This window comes from Haplochromis burtoni, unplaced genomic scaffold (genome assembly GCF_018398535.1).
Source record: "Haplochromis burtoni strain Fernald_Lab_line unplaced genomic scaffold, NCSU_Asbu1 Contig_239, whole genome shotgun sequence".
NCBI classification, from domain to species: Eukaryota; Metazoa; Chordata; class Actinopteri; order Cichliformes; family Cichlidae; genus Haplochromis; species Haplochromis burtoni.
This window is the reverse complement of record NW_024582600.1, coordinates 90,004-111,895: the sequence shown is the minus strand read 5'-3', so window position 1 is coordinate 111,895 and position 21,892 is coordinate 90,004. Positions and strand designations below refer to the sequence as shown.

General features: G+C 37.1%; 1 protein-coding gene across 2 annotated transcripts in view; it reads right to left on the bottom strand.

The window, feature by feature from the left end:
• grip2b (glutamate receptor interacting protein 2b) overlaps positions 1–20,873 on the bottom strand; it is a 170,359-nt gene extending 149,486 nt beyond the window's left edge. Inside the window, exon 1 of one of the 2 annotated variants that reach the window (XM_042227027.1) lies at positions 20,287–20,873. In XM_042227027.1, the coding sequence (XP_042082961.1) occupies positions 20,287–20,443 (157 nt within the window). In that variant the 5' untranslated portion in view covers positions 20,444–20,873. The remainder of the gene's footprint in view (positions 1–20,286) is intronic. The other variant, XM_042227026.1, reaches the window with a different exon arrangement.
• Positions 20,874–21,892: the final 1,019 nt, after the last annotated feature.

Sequence of the window (21,892 nt, the reverse complement as noted above, 5' to 3'; positions counted from 1 at the left end):
AAGATGGGAAGATGGGATCATTATTCATATACAAACTCAAGTATATTGAGTGATAGTTGTCTTCACCATATTGTCCAGTGTTGCTGCTCAGAACTGGCTTTGCTGTGCAGTACAGGCCACCTTGATTTTTTCAGCTAATGTGCATTTATTTCTGCTAGGAGCTATATCATAACTCTTATATGTGATAGTTTACATCATCTCTATTTGTTGCAGCTTTTCTTTCTCAGCTGCTTCCTTTTTAGTTTTGGCAGAAATGCAAATCAGTGCTAATCTCAGAGCACGAATTCACAGAAACCCATGCTAATCTCAGAGAGGCGTGTGTTGTCTGTTCCTAGGCACAAACATAATGCATGGAAAAAAGATATCTGTTTCCACACACCTTGTCTACACGTTTTACCTATGACTTTATTTTATATGTGTATGTGTGCAGTCACCATTGTAAGTGCGTAGCTGTCATTATCTTTGTTTTGGGTTTGGGTATCTGTGTCTTGTATCATGCACATTTTTGTACTTTATTTGGGCTGTCAGATTTTTGGGGGGTGTTCATCTGTGGTTATGTACATGCAAGTATGCTCTATAATTGTGAATTTATGTGTAATTGAGTGTGTGTGAGTGTGGGTGTGTGTGTGTGTGTGTTGAAACTAGGTCACATCTTCAAATCTTAACACTAGCTCCACATTAGTGTTGCATATTTGGAATCTTAAAGCAGTTGAACGGCCAATAGGGAACAGTGATGAAATAAGCCCAACATGAACCTTCACTCAAACATCACAGCCGCAATGAAATTGAATTTGGAGCATACAGAGAATAAAGTTCACTGACTCATGTGAACAGAAAAAAATGTGAAGGAAAAAGTTTGCACCCACTATTTTTGTCCCTCAATAGTATACAAACATTAAATGCACATTCTTGCTTTTCCAGATGATGCTTTTCCAGAGGTGCAAGCATCTGCCATTACTCATTTAAAGTAAAAAGCATGACTTTAAAATTGTTGCTAGTCATAGTTTAATCCTGCTGAGAAGTTTAATGTTGATGCTGTGTCATGCTCGCTTACTGACATATCCCTGTCTTCGCATTAAGGATTTCTCCCTAAGCCAAAGCTGGAGGCTCGTATATTAAATGCAAAACAGTAATGGAGACAAGAATGGGCTTTAACCCTCAATGTACCAGAACTCAGAATTACAAAAACAAATGTGTAGCACTGGCAAAAAGGCATAGTTGTGTTTATTCATTTAACTTAATTAATGAAATGATAACTATCCATTTCAACCATCTGGTGATTCCACACAATAGATTATGCACAGGGTTAAATGAATTGCATTTGAGTATTAATAGTGCATCTCGCCCTATGGTAGTTGGGATATACTCCATCCCGCCCTGTGTGGACAGTGTAAATGGATGGATAGTTTGGCAGGTCTCTGGGTTGGTAATATGGCAATAAGGGAATTCCAAAGCTTTCAAGGTTTTTAAGTTTTGTCCCTAGCTGAAAGAGTGAACTAGAAAGGAAATAAAAAATTATTTCTGTTTCTGTCTTTCACACCCTCCAATGGTGTGTATCAAAAACAATATAGTAGCACATCCCACCTACTTGTTAGCCTGGTTGGCTGTGATTACATAAGGAGGTACTCTGCACATAAATATGTTAAACTTTACTGGTGACTGTGAGCAAACACATTGATGATGGAGCGGATCATGACATTTCAACCAAAATTATAAAAAAATGAGATTATATGGAATGAAAATAGCTCAACTTTGCATATGCAAAATAGTGACACAAACTATTCTACATCATGGACTTCATACCTTGAACTGGATAAGCAGAGGAAATGGATGGATGAACTTGATATAGGAAAAGCATGCTCCTTGTGAATGTCTTGGCTCTTCAGCGTACAAACGTCATGAGAATCTGGAAGGGGAAAATTTCTCTGCCTACTGTATGAGAAACTCTGTGGCAGAGGTGAGTTACTATTAAATGTTGTTTTCCATATTTTGGTGGTTTGAGGCAATTCCTGCCTTACATTTTTCAAAACATGTTTTTTCCTAAGCTGCTGGGACATCAGGTGTTTCAACTTTAGTCTAAAGGTTCAACACAAAAAATTCTAGAGCATTTTATTTTTGGTTGTTTTTTTTTTTTTTAACTATGATTTTCTACTGAACGCTCTGACTGGAAATAGTGGTTTGTATCTCCCCAACTTTCACACACTGTCTAGTTACTCTTCTGGTTACAAATGTGTCACAAATGTGTGGCTTTGGTTACATTTATGATGAACAGAGACATTTGGACAGAACTGTTAAATGGAATTTGAAAGTTCTAATTAACGTTCCAACATGCAGGGCAGCTAGTTGTTACATAATTTTAGGATGCTACAATCTTCAAGACTCCTAAAAACAAATAAAAGATGTAAATGTGCTAAGAATTGATGTAAAAAAATAAAGAACAACAAAACTGCTCACATCACACAGGCAGAAAAAACAAAACAAAGACAAATACAGAAGGAAAAACCTTGCACAAACTCATATGTGTGCTATACTAGTACACAAATATTTAGACAAAGTGACAAAGAGACAGATATACTTGCAAGCAGATATTAGCTATAAAAGATGTAATTAAATATGCAAAATTATATAAAAACAACAGCAAGATAGATAGCGGGATAGTATTGAGAAAATTCCCTCAAGTCATTTAAATCAAATGTCTTCCTTCATCTTCTTGTAGACAGAAAATTGATTTCTTTCTCTTTGTCCTCCATTATCTTCCTCTCCTTCAATCAATTGTTTCCTCCTGTTGCTTCTGTGCATCTCATCTGTCATCTAAATGCCAGACATTTCTTCACCTCCTTCTTTCTCCCCCTTGTCCCTCCTCCTCATTGTCTCGTTATGAATGTTCTCCTTTTTCTTTCTAAGACTTACTTTTCTCAGTCTCTCCTTTTCCTTTTTGTCTCTTTTCCCTTATAGTTTCCCAGTTTTCCCTTTGAGTAATTTACCTGACATCATTTTTCCTGTCATTTTATCTAATCTAGCCAAATGACATATGTCATGTTGAAATGCTTCTGTGCTTCTTCATCCCTTTTTTCCAAAAGTTTCTCCCCTCTAAATATTTTTACCCATTTTTCTTCCTTTCCCACCTACGCCTAAGTGTTTTCTCCTCTATTCTCCAAACATGTCTTAGCTGTTTAAGGATCTGATGCAACAGAAAGCAACAGCACCCACTGCTGCTTCAATCCTACAATGCAACAACAAACCATACTCCCTTGACATCTAATGTCATGCAAAGAGGAAGGCAGCTGCTGCGCTGTTCCCTCAGTGGTATGTGCATAATAATGATTGCATAACATCTGATTTAACTATCCTGATGAGTCTGAACATGTTTTTCTCCAAGCATAAATCTGCATAAAACGAGTTCACCTGGGAAGCTGCAGTCACTTTTTTCTAATGTCCAGCTAAATATGAAAAATTGGCTAAATAATGCTAACATATTTGACTCTAATAGTATCAAATGATTTAAACTGACATTTAAAATTTTTAACTTAAAATGATGTTTTTTTTGTTTTTTGTTTGAGTTAGTGAAAGATGGCATACTTTATCAATTTATGATGCTAGTTTAATTTGAAACGATTGTTTAAAATATGCTTAAGGTTTACAGGTTAAATGATCAAAGTTTGTATTCTAAAACACACAGTGTTTCAGGTATGAAAAAGCACAACTTCATCTGTACAGAGAAAAACACAAAAGAATGCAAGACTATTAGCACTTGAAATACAGTGGACAAACCACTCTTTTTACACCATTAGCTTTGGTAGTGTGTCATGTCACTCACATGACTGAAAGGAAATGTTTTCTGATGCTGTAGATTCAAACAACTAACAGGGCTATACTGAAATGTACAACTTTATAATCGAGCTGTCAGTAACTGTGCTTTTAAAAAAAGTAATATTCACAAAGTGGCAGCACGGTGGCTAGCACTGTTGCCGGACAGCAAGAAGGTCCTGATTTCAATCCCACCATCAGGCCGGGGTCTTTCTGTGTGGAGTTTGCATGTTCTCTCCGTGTTTGCGTGGGTTCTCTTCAGGTACTCCGGCTTCCTACCACCGTCCAAAGACATGCAGCTTGTGGGGATAGGTTAATTGATTAATCCAAATTGCCCATAGGTGTGAATGTAAGTGCAAATGGTTGTCTGTCTCTGTGTGTTAGCCCTGCGACAGACTGGCTCCTGTTGACACTAGAAGAGAGGAGGGTCGGTATAGACTTCCAAAAGGGAAGAATGTGGCATAGAATGAAGCCTTTTCTTAAAATATCAACTGATCTCATCTAATGAAATGATAAATACAAAAAAATGTTTCTGCAACTGTTTCTGTGGCAGCAGGGTTGCTGTAAGCTTCGGAACATTGAAATGAAACCAAGTAAAATCAACAGCTGTCTGGAATCATCAAGTGGGAAATCAAACACAAATCGTTTTGTGTCATCACTTTAAGCTCTTGAGCTGTACAACATAGATTTCTGTATTTGTAAAATAGATGTGAGTTCATGTACAGTATGCGGTATTGTTATGAACATGGGAACTGAACTCCTTAGTAGATAAAAGAACACTTGTCATACAAAAAGTTGTATTTAATATGAGATAGACAGGAGTGTTTGATTTGTCATATTGCTGTACTGTGCTGTTTATTAAAGTGGCACAGTATTACACAGTTAAAGTTTGACCATGTTTTTATAGCTGAAAATTGAATGAAAATCAACCTTAACTCAACCTCTACACCCATGAACAACATTTACTGTAACAATGTGTCTTTTCTACTGAAAGGAATGAAATCAAATCAGATCAAGGATGTGAAAGAGAGACTCCCAGTGGACGCCCAGTCTGTAACAGCAGGCTTCCACATAAAAGGAACCGCCACAGGGTAATTCCCCTGTTTGAAGGTACACTTGGTGAGCTAGCCAACCAACAGTGGGAAAATAAATACATGCGACAATCTGTGCTATTTCTACCACCTTCTTTGCATTCAGATCATTAGTAATTTTCTTTTTTGCATTTATGCCCCTTCAACTAATTTTCAAACGTAGAAATTATCCTTTATTGTTCTGACCACTTTCTTCTCATCTATTTCACACTTACTGCTAATTTTTCTTATATTTTTGTCATTTCTAAACAAAATATCTAGTTTGCATCTTGTGGACAAACAGTAGCAAAATTAATTCAATCTTACGTCACTGTTCTTTGATTTTCTCTCAGTACATTGCATGAGTTGGAAATTAATTCTGAAACATCCCAAAGAAGTAGTCCGTTGATGCTCAGAGATAAAACCCCAACACTAACCCAAACGCCAGGTGGTAATTAAACTTCAATAATATTTTTAAATCATTTAAAATTAACAAACCAATAAACCAGCATATGGTTCATCTAAAAAGAAGCAAATTTGATTGAGACATGTTAGAGGACATTTCTTGTTAACAACCCTTGTTACGGATATTAAACCCTCTTGTTAAGGTTTTTGTTCCTCATCAGGTGACTATCGGTTTTCAAAGAACTGCTGACCATGAAAATTCCTACAGACATTTGCATTTTGGAGCACCTCTGGCCTATTCCTTTGATCACTTTACATTTTTCCATCATTCAGCACACTGACTTGTGTGCTGTCACACATCAACTCTTCCCTTAGACTTATATTAATCATTGTTAGGGAATGATCAGCAGTATTCAAATAGTAAGTCTCTACTTATTTTACTACAAAGGAACAGTTAACTAGTGAAACCTAAATCCACTTATCCTATGAGGTTGTGCATGTTCTCCACATAGAAAGGCAGCCTGATGGGGGAGCTTAACTCAGGACCTTCTTACTGTGAGGCAACAGTGCTAAATGCCACTGTGCTGCCCCTTCATAGACATCCTTCTAAAAAAAAAAATGTTATTTCAAAAAAAAGTCAGGACCTGTCTGTTGATTTTATCAGTGAATATCAAATGCTTGCTGTTCAGATTTGATTGAGGGCTAATGTGGTTGAGGGCACTAATGGTGCATTTTATTTATGGAAATGATAAGAAATGAATGGAAACTGGGACCAAAAAAAAATCAGATTCTATAATTACATGATGGGAAGAACCACCATAACCTCTTTAAACAGCTGGGGTTTATTTAAACAAGACTCACAGTGTCTAAAGAATGAGTTAAAACACTCTATGGTCGCTTTACCCAAATTTGTAGTGTAATGTTTAGTGCGGTTCTTGAAATGTCTAACATACGTTATAAATTCAGACTTCTCATTATAAATTCCTTGTGCAGTGTTCGCTCATATTCCTCACCTTGATCACTGAGTGTCAGTTAGAGTTTACTTGCATCTTCCAGTCACATAATATGCAGCACTCTTTAGAGCACTTTTCTCAATCCTTGCAAAAAATGTCACAACATAATATATTACTCGTGAGCAGTGTCCCTAACTTTCAGCCCTATGTATGAGACATTAAACATTGATAACAATGCTGACAAAACAGATACTTATATTTAGTAGTTTACTGAGACATTACTAATATTAACGTTATTATTATTATTATTATTATTATTATTATTATTATTATTATTATTATTATTGTTGTTGTTGTTGTTGTTGTTGTTGTTGTTGTTGTTGTATTTGTTGGTGGGTTTTTTTTAGCATTACAATATATAAATGGATATCAAGACTACCCACCTATACTACCTCATAAACAAGATTATAAATTAGAATAAAAGAGATGACATGTTAAAAGAATTTCTTTTTTTTTCTTTTTTCAAAAAAAGGTAAGACTTTTCTAAACTGTATGGTTTCAGTTTTTATGTCATTCCACTACTTTTTAGGGATTCCTGCATTGATTTTTAGCTCATAAAAAATCAAAATGTTCCAGCCTGACACTAAGCTTTAAAAATGATATACTCACTTGGAAAAGCACCTTGTGCATTCTCTTCTTTCAGTTCTTATATAGGTTGCATGTAAAGATCATGAATTTGTGAATGTAACAGGCAATGATAAGTTTGATAACTTATTTATGAAGACTGACACTGAGAGCAAGGCTTAACTTTCACAAAAGCTGCAAAAAAAACTCAAAATGTTGCAACTTTTACAACAAAAAAATAAATAGATGCTAAAAAACAAAAAAAAAATAAAATAAAATAATAAATCATGGATTCCAATCCATTCGAGGAAGTTAAAAGTAAATCAGACAGCACAAGTTTCTTGTCAATGACAGTATGTGCAGATGTGAAAGCTCTAACAGAACACATGATGTTCCTCATGCTCCAAATAGCATCAAGCAGAAAGACAGTTAGAAGGAGAGGGGGATTTTTTTTTCTCCTCGCAGCAATGGCAGAAAACTCTTGAATGCTATTCTTCCCCCGCGGTAGATCAAAGTTGGAACAGAAAAGAGACAGTTCCCTTTTCTTCTGCTATGCTGCTGATCTCTCTCTGACTCTGTACATTTGGATGGCTTCCTGTGCTTGTGTTGTGTGTTGTGCATTAAAACTATGCAAGTCAATGTCAGTTGTAAGTGAATCTAGCTGTCATGTTTTTAATAGTCAGCTAAATTTAAAGGTGGACGGGGTGGCATGTGCTGTAGGCCTTGGCTTTAAAAACTTGTGGGCATGTGTGTGTAACTGTAGCTTATATGTACTTCTGGAAGAGGAAGATAGAGATTGAACTGGAGGGTTTAGGAGGATATAATAAGATACTGCTGATGCAGAATTTCATTCTACCTTGCCCCTTTGTCCTCTAAACAACTTGCTCTCCTTCAGGTTTAAAGTGAAATATTTATACTTCTGTAGTGCACATTCCATAGCAGCACTGTGTCTAAATGCTGTCTGTGCACTGCTTGGCATATCAAGAACCTTAATCTAATGACAACCTAAAACGTCATTTTGAAATAGCATTACAACCTTATTTTTGACATGTAAGCAAATACATAAATAGATATTTAGAATGGTATTTATGCTTTATGTTCATGTCAAAATCCTCCAGTTCCTTAAATGATTTGTCTTGTCCAATCTTTTCAATTGTCATGAAGCTCAAACCTAGGATGGAGAATTCACAACTAACAGGTTGTGAACAAGCCCAGATACATTGAGGATAGGAATTTAACATGAAAAGATCTACAAAAAGTTTAAGATCACTTACTGAAAGGATGCTATAGAAATACACTAGAAGTAGCTAAACAGCACCAGGATGACTGACAAACAGGCAAGGTACTAATTCCAACATCAAATAGCACTTTAAACTAATAGCAGAGGAACTGTGTTAAATGCTAGTTTCATTTCAGGGTTTGTTTGTTTTTTTCATGTACAATGTTGTTCCTTTCACATTTTAAATCATCCAACATTTTTCCTGTAAATGACCTTTTACGTAGATTGTCATTACCAGAGGGTGCAGGTCCTCTTGTGGTCTGGCTAGAAATAATGTACATTCTGAAATTATAAAATAATGAAATATAGGATTTTAGTGTTTAATTTTATGATATTTTCAGTGGATAACTGGTATAAATGGGAATCAGGCCACTTTAGCCCCAAGGTCTGTTTCTTTAGTACCCTACAATGGAAATCAATACAGACTGTATCTTTGGTTGAAATCTTCCTTTATTTAATAATATTATTCTTAATTCCTGCACAGAGATTACATTAAACTGGCCTCTCCAGTCTGACGCACAGGTCATTGGTTAGTGATGCTTGGAATGTTTTTCCCAATTCTGTTATGGGTGTCTACCAGCCAATCAACCTCCCGACCCAGAGAATTCAGAGTGGAAGCAAATTACCAATTTTGTTTTCAGAGTGTGCTGAGTCAACTGACTGCGTTATATATATGTACAGGGAGTGCAGAATTATTAGGCAAATGAGTATTTTGTCCACATCATCCTCTTCATGCATGTTGTCTTACTCCAAGCTGTATAGGCTCGAAAGCCTACTACCAATTAAGCATATTAGGTGATGTGCATCTCTGTAATGAGAAGGGGTGTGGTCTAATGACATCAACACCCTATATCAGGTGTGCATAATTATTAGGCAACGTCCTTTCCTTTGGCAAAATGGGTCAAAAGAAGGACTTGACAGGCTCAGAAAAGTCAAAAATAGTGAGATATCTTGCAGAGGGATGCAGCAGTCTCAAAATTGCAAAGCTTCTGAAGCGTGATCATCGAACAATCAAGCGTTTCATTCAAAATAGTCAACAGGGTCGCAAGAAGCGTGTGGAAAAACCAAGGCGCAAAATAACTGCCCATGAACTGAGAAAAGTCAAGGTGCAGCTGCCAAGATGCCACTTGCCACCAGTTTGGCCATATTTCAGAGCTGCAACATCACTGGAGTGCCCAAAAGCACAAGGTGTGCAATACTCAGAGACATGGCCAAGGTAAGAAAGGCTGAAAGACGACCACCACTGAACAAGACACACAAGCTGAAACGTCAAGACTGGGCCAAGAAATATCTCAAGACTGGTTTTTCTAAGGTTTTATGGACTGATGAAATGAGAGTGAGTCTTGATGGGCCAGATGGATGGGCCCGTGGCTGGATTGGTAAAGGGCAGAGAGCTCCAGTCCGACTCAGACGCCAGCAAGGTGGAGGTGGAGTACTGGTTTGGGCTGGTATCATCAAAGATGAGCTTGTGGGGCCTTTTCGGGTTGAGGATGGAGTCAAGCTCAACTCCCAGTCCTACTGCCAGTTTCTGGAAGACACCTTCTTCAAGCAGTGGTACAGGAAGAAGTCTGCATCCTTCAAGAAAAACATGATTTTCATGCAGGACAATGCTCCATCACACGCGTCCAAGTACTCCACAGCGTGGCTGGCAAGAAAGGGTATAAAAGAAGAAAAACTAATGACATGGCCTCCTTGTTCACCTGATCTGAACCCCATTGAGAACCTGTGGTCCATCATCAAATGTGAGATTTACAAGGAGGGAAAACAGTACACCTCTCTGAACAGTGTCTGGGAGGCTGTGGTTGCTGCTGCACGCAATGTTGATGGTGAACAGATCAAAACACTGACAGAATCCATGGATGGCAGGCTTTTGAGTGTCCTTGCAAAGAAAGGTGGCTATATTGGTCGCTGATTTGTTTTTGTTTTGTTTTTGAATGTCAGAAATGTATATTTGTGAATGTGGAGATGTTATATTGGTTTCACTGGTAAAAATAAATAATTGAAATGGGTATATATTTGTTTTTTGTTAAGTTGCCTAATAATTATGCACAGTAATAGTCACCTGCACACACAGATATCCCCCTAAAATAGCTAACTAACAAACTAAAAACAAACTAAAAACTACTTCCAAAAACATTCAGCTTTGATATTAATGAGTTTTTTGGGTTCATTGAGAACATGGTTGTTGTTCAATAATAAAATTATTCCTCAAAAATACAACTTGCCTAATAATTCTGCACTCCCTGTATAAAAAAAAGCACCTCTTTTGTTCCCTATTTCTCTTTTCTTGTGAGCTGCCCTGTTCGGATCAGCCTTCTCAAGTAACTATCCTGGCAAGTGGCCTTGTCTGTAGTCAGCTAGAAGTTATGGAGAGGGTTTAAAAGAAGCAGAAACAACATTCACTGGTATTATATAGAGTCATTTTGGAATTCCAATGTTACTTTAATTTCTTGAAGATGAGAATTATATGCATTACTAAGTAATAGTAGGAAATGCAATAACACCTAATATTGGGATTTTTGGCAAACCTAAATGACTATAGGTCTACTCCCAGAACGTCCACAAAAACTGGGCCAACATATTTCATTCATTTGGAATATAATAGACACGAATCAGACTTTAAATAGGAAAAATACTTAAACTGTGACTAGTTAACTCTAACAAATCAAAAAGAACCAATTTCAGGCCATTTCCTATGTTAATTTTCCAGAAAGGGATGCTTTTAGGAACACCACATATAACTGAAGCTAACTGATAGTGGCCTAATTACATTATTTTAATCTATTTATTCATACACAAACATAGATTAAAAATAGTACATTAATTATGTTATCATTATTACATTATCACATAATGTTCACTTTTTCTTTTGGTTGCTCCATTTAGAGGTCAGCACACTGAATCACCTGCATCCATCTTGCCCCACCATAGGCACACCGCTCCTTGGTATAACCTTCTTCACGACACCCACTCAAAACATCTCTTTGTCTCCAAACCATGCAAACTATCCTAATTTCTAATCTTGTCCTTCCAGTCACTCCCAGTGAAAAACTCAGCATCTTCCACCATGCCACTTCCAGTTCTGCCTCCTTTTTTAACCAGCACCACTATTTCCAAGCCATACATAAACAGGTCTTACTTTTATCTTGAAATCGCAATGTTCATACTTTTCATAAAACACATGGTTTCATGATCAGTTTTAAAATGAAAGCAAAACAAAGCAGCAGAAAGAAGCGGAAAACATTACACATGGATATCCAGTCAGTGATATAAGGTTAGAAAGATCTGGGGGAAGAGAGAGGAAGGAATTAAATATCCACCCACACACGGCTGTAGTACCAGTGACTGAAACAGAAAGAGAGATTGAGGGAAAAGTATATGAAACAGGAAACAAGTGATGAAAGAAAACCAAAGGAATGAGAAAAAGGAGTGCTGAGGGTAGAGAGATGGGAGAGAAAAAAGAAAATAGAGATTTAACACCTAAGTTTAGCTACTAAATGTATCTTGTGAGTTCAGCCAAAGACATGGCAGTCACAATATCTGATATCATGGGTGGAATAACGCAGGGATTCTTTTATTTAAAATATTGCTTCCAGTAGTATATATTTATGGCTGGCAGTGAATAAATAAAAGAAAAAGGGAAAGAAAAAAGAAAGAAACTAAGAAAGAGATGACACACACACATTATCAAAATAAACTCACCAAAAAAACCAAACTTAAAAACACATTCTAAGACCGTCAGCAATTATAGTATAAATTGCTCCAAAGTACACGTCCAATAGGCCGGCAGATTATTCCTAAACTCACACATTCCTAAACTGTGCAAACTCCACCTTCAGATGGGCAGGACACCAAAATCTCAGCTTATTCTTCCTGGTTAGCCAGCTGGGCAACTTAGATTGAGCAAAAAGAAAACTAACCAAGACTGCAAATGTCTTCCTTCTATAAACTGGTCCAAAAACAAAGATATCAAAAGAAAAAAACCTCTCCAAACTTACGACACAGAAACTGAAGTTCTAAAACAGTCTACTGTCTGGAACATTACAACCTGAATCTGGATAAGTTCTAGAAAACAGAAAATGGACCAAAAAGCCAACCAAACAGTGCTTGCTCATAGGGACTCGTTTAATTGATGGGCTTTTCTCTGTATTCCTTACAATATAAAATGTATTTAGGTGACTGCTGTTGTGATTTGGTGCTATATAAATAAAACTGAATTGAATTAATGTTATTATTCATTCCTCTGTTTCTAGTGCTCAGTGTTTTCATGTTTGCATCGCTCAGTCTTGTCTTTTTGTTAGTGCCTTTGTTCGTCTTTGTTCCCCTGTCTCTGTCAACTTGTTAACTGCTCTTTGGTGATTGTCTGTTATTTCTTATTTTACCTTTGCTAGTCTACTCATCTGTATTGCTCTGGTTCCTTCACATGATTTGTGATTCTGTGCACTGCCCTCATTATAGTCTTGTCTTTTCCTTTGTCTAAGTGTCTGTTTTGCTTGTTATTGCTACCATGTGTTCCATTTTTTTGTGATAATTTTGGATTCTTTTGTTTGTTTGATTGTTTGTTTTCAGGCAAATTGTTTTCTCAATTCAATTTGGGTAGAGTATTTAATAGAATTGTATTAACATGTTTTAAAATACTAGAAACCAACATTTGCACATAAGAAAATTTAAATCATTTAGTATATCACATAAAAAATGACAGCATTATGTCTATAATTTTAAAGTTTAAAGTTTAAATAAGATGACATGTCCCAATCAGTCCAGCAGCTATTAGTCACATCAGATAACAGTTTGATGTTAAATTATTTATTTTTCAGGGATAACCATTTTGGATGCACCTTTATCATCACTGTCACATCACTTGGTAAGCACTCTCACGTTAAACTGTGCTGTTTTCTCTCTGGTGAGATGATATGATAACACTGCTATCAGTCTTGCTGTAGCCAAAGAGATAAGTAAGATGGTATGATGAGCCTTGTTGATCCCTTAGGCAAAAGTGGGTCACTTCAGCTGCAAATATAGCCCCTCAAAATAAATGCAATGACATGTTTAAGAATGTTGCACCCTGGATTCTTTTTAATGATAATTTGCATTGATTTTTAGAGATTTTTTTTTTCCACTTCTACACTGTAAATCCAACTTAAAAAACTTACTGATTATAGCACTAACAATGTAGACAAGCCATTTTAGGTCTCTGGTGGCGAGTGCCAATTCTTGCTGAGTCTTCTGATGTAGACAGCAATATCAGAATAGCAGAAAATCGATATCCAGTTGAAGACTTATTGTTCTGGCTGTTAGGATGTCTATAAATGAAGGTAACAGTAAAAAGGTTAACAAAAACCGTGACTGATGTCAGACAATAAGTGGCTGAATTTGTCAATAATGAATTAAATAGGGAAATAGGGGGAAAAAAGTAACTTTCTGGCACAACTTCACCTACTTGCACGGTGCATGGAGAAGAGCATTGGTCTGAAAAAAAAACCCCACATTTTCCCAGGGCTATATGGAGTCCTGTGAGAGCGGGAGAGGGTGTAGGATCACCTTTAGCAACAATAACCTGAAGCAATAAGTTGCTGTACAACTTTATTAGTCTCTGTTGTGGAGAAATCTTACCTCAGTTTACTGAGGATTGAGGACATACATTTATGTAGCTCTTAAGGTCTGCTACAGCCTTTCAATTGGGTTGAGATCTGGTCCAGATCTTGGACTGATTTGCTTTTTAGCCAATCAGTTGTAGATTTGCTGTGTACTTTAGATCCTGTTGCCTTGCTGAACATGTTACCAGTTTCAGCCAAGCTTTAGATGCCAGACATATGGGCTCAGATTTGAGTCTTTGTTATACAGAGGAGTCCATGCTCAGGTCAATAACTCCAAAGTCTAAATGACTGTAAAACAAGTTCAATTCCTCACCCCCACACCACAGTGCTCGACAATCAGCATGAAATATTGATGGTGATGTGCTGTGATTGGTTTTTTTAAACGTGGCACTGTGCACTATTGCCAGAGATCTCCACATCTATCCAAAGGACATTGTTCTAGATGTCTTATGGTTTGTTCAGAAGCCACTTTACAAACATAAGCCATTATATGCTGTCTTTTTAGTGAGAGGAGACTTTCTCTTGGCAGCCCTTCCAAATAAGCCATGCATGTTTTAGTCCTGTTAGTCTAATTTTATTGTCATGAACTCTTATCATGCTAACTGAAGCCTTTGGAGTCTGACTTTGGGTTTTTTGCAATTTCTCTGAGCATTGCATGGTCTGACCTAGTGGTAAATATGCCTCAACCTCCATTTCTTTGAAGTGTGTCATTGTTCACCTGCATTCTGAGGAAGCAATACAAAGAAGCAAACAGCGCAAACTTCTGCTTTTATAGACATTGTTGAATTGGCTAATGATCAGTTAATCCAGTGTATTTGACTAGCAGCACTTTTCTGCTACTTACCCTCAGTAAGGGTAAGGGAAAGAGTAAGAGTGCAGTTAATTTTTACAGGACTACATAGAGTCCTGTGAAAACTTTCTTTTCACATGTCTGTTATTTCATTAACAAATACCAAAGCTAGCATAATAATTACAACAGAAATTACAATAGTAGCACAATAGAAAAATCAATACATTTCAAAAATATATTTTAGTCCAGCTATTTAAGTTTGCTTATATCAAACAGGTCCTTAAACTGACTGTGAAAGAAATGAGTTCTAAAAGAAATAAAATATGAACAAAGTCATATCAGTCATTTATTTTTAACACCAAAAATACCCCATGTAAGCACTGATAAAACAACATAGAAACATTATAATTCCTTACTGTTGGTTTAAAAAGAGATTTCTGTACTACGTAAAAAATAATTAGGATGTTTAAATATAGACTCCTACAAAAGCCAAATCACATTTTACACATACTTAAAACAGCTCTAGCTTCTTCTTTTTTTAAAGTTCTACTTTATAATAAAATGTCATTAGCTGTTGACACCATGTCCTGACTGAGGCATTTCTGAAAAATACAAAATAAAGATACAGCTCTGCTATCACTTCAGACATAAATGAAGACAGAAAACTAAAAAGCAGCGATGTTTGTAAGATTACTAAAGTTGGGCTAGCTGGCATATAATGGTGTGCTACGTGGTGGCTAGCTACAGAGCTATGGTTAGGATAATATAAAAACTTGAGCACAGTGAAGCTGGAGGATGAACGCTAACGTTTTTCCCGTCGATAAAAGTTAACATGACGGTTCCTGATAATTAGAGACAAATGCAATCGCATGACAAAGATGCTGTAAATGGACCAAACTTTAATCAGCAGAACAACTGAGATTATCTATCCACATCCACGATCATTCATATACTGCTGCATGTTATGCATTGCAATCTCTGATTTTTAGCTTCATGTAGCCATTCCAAATGTTTGTTAGCCTCAGAGTGATTCTTTTCTGACCCAATCAAATATCACAAGACAGTAATTACTGACTGTTTTTAGGGGCTTGTTCAGATTAAACAGAGCAACATACAAAGCATTAAAACACGTTAAAAAGACAACAGCCTTATTAAACACAGAGTAGTTTGGACCCAGAAGCAGGGTTCATATGTCATCATTAAAAGTAGATTGGAAATGTATTTCTGTTTGACTAAGGTGGTGCAATGTTATCAGTATGATTTTATATAGGAGAAGGTTTTTATGTCAAGTATCATCAACTGCACTATTACATAAATCCTGTGTTTGCTGTGATCTGTTATTTCTGTACAGGGACATTAGATTATAACCCTTCTCTTTAAAGGCTAACGTAGCCCATTCTTCATGCTATTTAACCTGTTCTTCTTTTGAGATCAGCTTTAACCTCCTAGGACCTGGCGTCCACATAAATGGACATCACATTTTGGGTTATTTAGACCAAAATACTAAATTTTGCTCTACAAGGGCCTGATATCCACTTATGAGGACATTATACTGCTACTGTTCTATCAAAATTCTAAACAAATATCCTCATATGTGGCTCTCATTTTTCAAAATCAGGTAAAAGAAAAATCTGGTAATTCTTTGTTTTTACATTCATCGGGTCCCAATATGCCCAAATATCAAAGAGAAATTAAAAATGCATGCCATGGAAGAGTTCGGGTCTTAGGAGGTCAAACAGACTGATTTCCCTCTCGATCTGCATTCCTTTTGATATGCATTCAGTCTTATTTTTTCCCTAGTTAAAAGGCCTTTCAGTCACATGAGTAATTGTAAATGACCTAGGAATCCAATATCTGTTCACAACTTTATCCCCACATTCGCCTGCCAGATTCATTATTTTGTAACAGAAATATGATGGTCAGAATGAAAAGGGGCCTTCTAAAGTGACAGTTGTTTGCTGCCAACTTGACTCTTAATGCAGGACAGCATTAATTTATCTAGTAAAATAGCCTAAAAGTGACTTTTTTTTTTCTTTGTCAAAAACCTTCACAGTCTAAGTTAAACTGGAATGGATAAAATGCTTTTGTAGTATATATTTTACATTACAATATAATTAAAATTCACACAGTCACACAAAATTATAGAGAGATTTATTCTACGCACTTAAAGCTTCCCAGTGATGGATGCCTTGAAGGCAATTTCGGCTTCAGAAATCCCAAGGACACTTTGACATGTAACAGCTCTACCTTCTACACATACAAAAAAGTACACCCCACGCTAGAAATCAGCAACAGCTTTCTTAACACTGGTTACACTGATGTGCACTTCCAAACTGTTTTCAAATCCTAATGTACAGTGTATATATAATGAGTTGATTTATTCATGTATTGGACTGAATTCAGTTGATTTCACAATTTTCTGGCCATTGTAAAAGTATTGTGTTTTCACCAAGCCTAACAAACTTTACCAAAGTACTTTGCTTTCTTTTTTATCCCCAAACAACTTGATCACAGTAGTACTCTAGAGGTAATACCATGCTTTACAAAGAAACAATAAAGCAAGATATGGTTTGTATAATACTTAGTCCAACCAGCTCTGAGATGGCTTTTTGAAAAAAAGAAAAGTATTTGTTGTGTAGAGGGATATAATACTCCACTGTAGTCTGACTTTGGGATTTTGTTAATGCAGGGACATTTTATGCTCCTTCAGTCTCTTTTTAGCAAATTGAAATGGTCACAGAGTCACGCTAAAATGTGTTCTTGTAGTGTGCGAACATGCCTGCGCTCCGAAATGTGCAGGAGGATTATTTTATCTATATATCCAGCAAACCTGATGGTTTGATAGATGATTGGTTTGAGTTCGAGTGGGATATGTCTGCAAGCTAATGGCAATTTCCCACCGCAGTAACACATCTAGTTTGCAGTATATATGTCCACAGCTGCAGGAGTTCGGCGAGAGTTTCACTGTGGAACTGATAATTTCACTGCATCAGGCACAATTATAATATGCAGATTAGAGATGAAAATGTCCTCGCATGAAAATAATACAGAGGCTCAGCAGCTCGGGAGTATATTTAGGTTCCAGAACACACACATGCACGAACCAATTCTGAAAGAGTTTTAGAATAAAAGTAGGTGGGAGGATGGATTACAGTTTCACACTATCTCAATTTAACACATCTGATTCTTTTAAATATCCCAGTAAGATCTAGTTTTAGCAAACTGTTCTGGTTCTGAAACAAAGACTTTGAATATGCTTTATTTACTTTTTTTTAAAAGCAAAATCCCACAAAATACATACTAATAGTTGAAGATTCTTAAGGTTAATTTTCATGATCATATCTACAGTATCCAAACTCCCATGTTATGCCTAACTATATATTTATCCATGTGCTTAACCCTAACTAACATAAGTTGGAATATTTTCAATTAAAAACTCTTTCTAAATACTTGACTTCAAATGTATTTGAAAACTGTGTAACAACCTGTATTTTGTTAAAGATCCCTTTTAAATATCAACAACAGCAAGTTTACCTCAAATTTAAAAGGAACAGCTTTGTATCACATTTCTGTCTTTTGCTGCTTTACTCTATAAAGCTGTATAAATCAGTATAATAACTACTCGTTCTGTCACAGTTGATCACATGTCAGGCATATTTACACGTATTTTTTGAATATACCTTCATGATGCTGTTTCTTCTTGGATTAATAGTGTATATATCATTTATTAATGCAATTTGCACTACTCTCTTATTTATCAGTCTTATTTTTTTGATTAGTTTTTTTTTCTTTTCTTTGTTGTTTTTGTATTACTGTTGTATACATACATTTTCTCCCAGTATAACTCCTGTGGCACTTTAACTTTGTTAAATGTTTGTTGTTTATTGTAGACTGTACTATTTTTATGTTGCATATATCCCAAGTATCTATCTATTTGTCTATCTATCTTTGAGTCACGATATAGACCAGCTTATTGAGCTTATTTGAACAGATTGTGTGTAAAGCTTTAATGGACCTTTTAACCAATCTTTTTGTTCGCATTTTATCAGGGTATTTTTTAGTGGTTGGCAACCAGCCAGTGTGGTTTACAAGCAGTAATAAACAGCTGGACAATTTTTTGGTTTGCTGGCTGAGGACGGGTACAACAGGGATTGAAGAACACTCAGTGGGATTGAAAGCACACAAGGGAATTTAAATGCAAAAAAGGGCACATACCAATTTCTCGTTGGAGGAATTTCTGTTATACATCATTATTATTGGTGAAGCAATCCCTTGATCAGACCCACTTGTTTGCAATTCATACTAGGCATACTAAACATTTCATTGTTCTCCTGTTGCTGTAAGATGTGATGAAAGTATTCAGCAAATGGAGTATGCTGTCTGAAAGAAGAAGAAAACATAATCTACTGCGCTAGAACAGAGGGGGATGTTTGCCTTGATATTCCCGAGTTCTCTCTTGTTTTGAAAGTGACCTTTCTCAGCCTGCAGTGTAATGTTTGGTTCTCTGATGGTCGTTTGATGGCGTTTGAAGTCAGGCTGCTGTAGTATCTGCTGAGTGATTAGACATATTGTTCTGAGAAGGGATATGTGAGGCTCAAGAAGAAAATATGCACACTCATATTTTCCCTCTCTCACACATCTTAAACCGCTTAGGCTTTTTCTCTATATTGACTTTTGCTTACCGCACTCATTTTCCCTCTTGTTAATGTTTGTTTACAATCAAAGCAAGAAAAAAACATCCCAAAATTGCATTAAAAAGAGAACCCTCTGTGAAACTCTCTACAAAGTCTTTGAAGAACATGAGGTAGACAACAAGCTGTAGCATCACCACTAGCCAGCTCAGAGCTAATTAAACAGTAGCGGTAACTCATTAACTGAATGGAGTAGCAGACAACACTGGAAAACAGAGACACAAAAACAAGACGAAGAGTCCAACATCTCTGGAGAAGAAAAATAACTCAAACATTTCGGCACTTCCTTTCAGTTATAGAGGAACTACTGATCCAACACTATATTAGAAGAAAGGGTTTCCAACCGCGGATACAGAAACAAGTTTACTGTTCAAATGCAATGCACAGGTCAAACTTGTGAAAGGGAAATTGTTTGCCTTTAAAACATATCCTTTTACTGCTGAAATGGTTTTGGCTTACCATGACTAAATGTAGTATTACAACTAAGTCCAACGAAACAAGAAAACACAGTCAGAAAACGTTCTCTTCTTTTTTGTTAACATGTTGCTATCAGAGTTTTAACCTCTGCATCACTAAAATACACTGTTACAGTCATTATTCAGACGAGTGCAGAAACCAATTAAGGTAATCTGACCATTTTTTTCCTTCTAGTACAGATTCTGCTTTTCATTTTTTACTCAGAAATGAAAACATCTCTCCTTTACCAAACACTTCAGACCAACACACAGATACACACACTGGTGTCTGCAAATCACTATGTTTCACATCAGTGTTGCAATCTGCCAGCCACAGCAGCTGCATCGAGGAAACACTTGATATTATATATATTCTGACATGCCAGCCAGAGAGCTCACAAATATGCTCTGCTGTTATCTAATAAGAAAGGCAGCCAACCCATACGTTGTAAACAAAGCCACTAGTACAGAGAGAAACAATGCAGACATTTCTGTGAAACACACTAGCACTATATCACTCACATCACTCTTCAACAACATCAAACTTTGCGCGTATGCGCGCACACACACACACAAACACATATACACACACAACTTTGAGATGCAGCTTCTCACCGCTAATGCAGAGGCTGAAACGACAGAGTTCATCACACAGGGTATCTGGGCTCTCCAGCTCTCCTGGTCCTCCTGCCCTTCCTCCCCCTCCTTCCCTCCTCTTCTTCCTTGGTGACATCCTCTTCACCATCTTCATCACTCGCTCTACTTTGTCCATCCTGGATAGCCGAGTTTCACCTGTCAGCTCCGGATGCAATCTTCCCTCGTCTCTGTTTTTGCTTCTTTTTTCTTTTAACTTCTTTGTAACTGCTTATAAGTTTCAGCACTCTATGTACTAGTTTCTTCTTTCTCCCCTCCCTTGCCTCTCTACAACACTGTTACTCCTTTGCTTTTCGGAAATAACCTCCTCTTCTTCCACCCTCTTCTACCAACCTCAATTTTTTTTCTCCCTTTCCAGCGTAGCACCTAATTACCCAGGTTTAGTTTCAGAAACACCTCAGCCATCCTGTTTTCCTTGTCTTTCTTGCCCTTCTCTTCCTTTTTCCTGCTCTTTCTTCCCCCTTGTTCAGCTCACGGAAAATCTGCACGAAACGGCGAGAGAAGTGAGACACTGAGGGAAAAGAGAGTAGAGGGAGAAAGGGAGAGGCTGCACCCCCACCCTGCTTTCTTATACACTCACTCTCCATCTATCTCCACCCCAGCCCACCTCCCTACCGCACCACCCCCACATCCAACCTCCAAAACTCTCAGCTGGTGCTTTGCTTTGCCTATCTTTTCCCAAAAGGGGGAAAAAGCAACATGAAAAAGACCCAGCATGGTGCTAGTTTTTTGTCTTTCTGCAGTTTTATGCTTTGTTATGTCTCTCTCTCTCTCTCTCTCACTCTCTTGCTTGCTCTCGCACCCAGTTTTTCATTCTGTCAGTAAGCACGTACACAATCACACACACAATCACAGGAATTATTGGTAACTTCTTCAATCAAACGATGTCTCTGCCGCATGATTTCCTTCCTTCTCCTCTCTTATACATTTACCCCATCCTTCCTTTTTTTGGTTTATCCCTGTATGGCGTTATCTGTACCTCCATCTTTGATTCTGCCTTTCATATCCTCCTATCCATCCATACCTCCCACTCCTCCAGCCTCCTTGACAACACTTTTTCCTCTCATTTCCCTCTCTAAACACCTACATCTAATCTGACCCTCTTAGTGTCTCTTACTATTCTTGTCTTTCTCTCTGTCATCACCCAGCCACTTCTTTTTTCCCCCTTCTGTCCCTCCGTCCCTCTGCCTCTTCTCATCTACTCTTTAATCTCTGTTTCGTGTCCTTCCATAATAAGCTCATTATCTCCTCTGGAGAAGAGGTCAAACGCACATACAGTATGCACACTCTGGTACAATTGTTTTATTAGGCAGGAAAACATTGTGGACGCTTCTGCTTAGCTGCTGAATACACAAAATTACTCATGGCCACACACAAAAAAGTATATAACCTATACTATACACATTCAGCCTTGGAGTCACTCACTCACACACACACAGACATATTGCAGAAGTCAGAGAGTGAACTCCACGTAGCTTTAATGAAAACTCACTCCAGGGGTTTTAGACATGCTTTTTGATCACAAGCCCAAGACCATCTGTACATGTGGTTTGATCCTCCAGTAAAG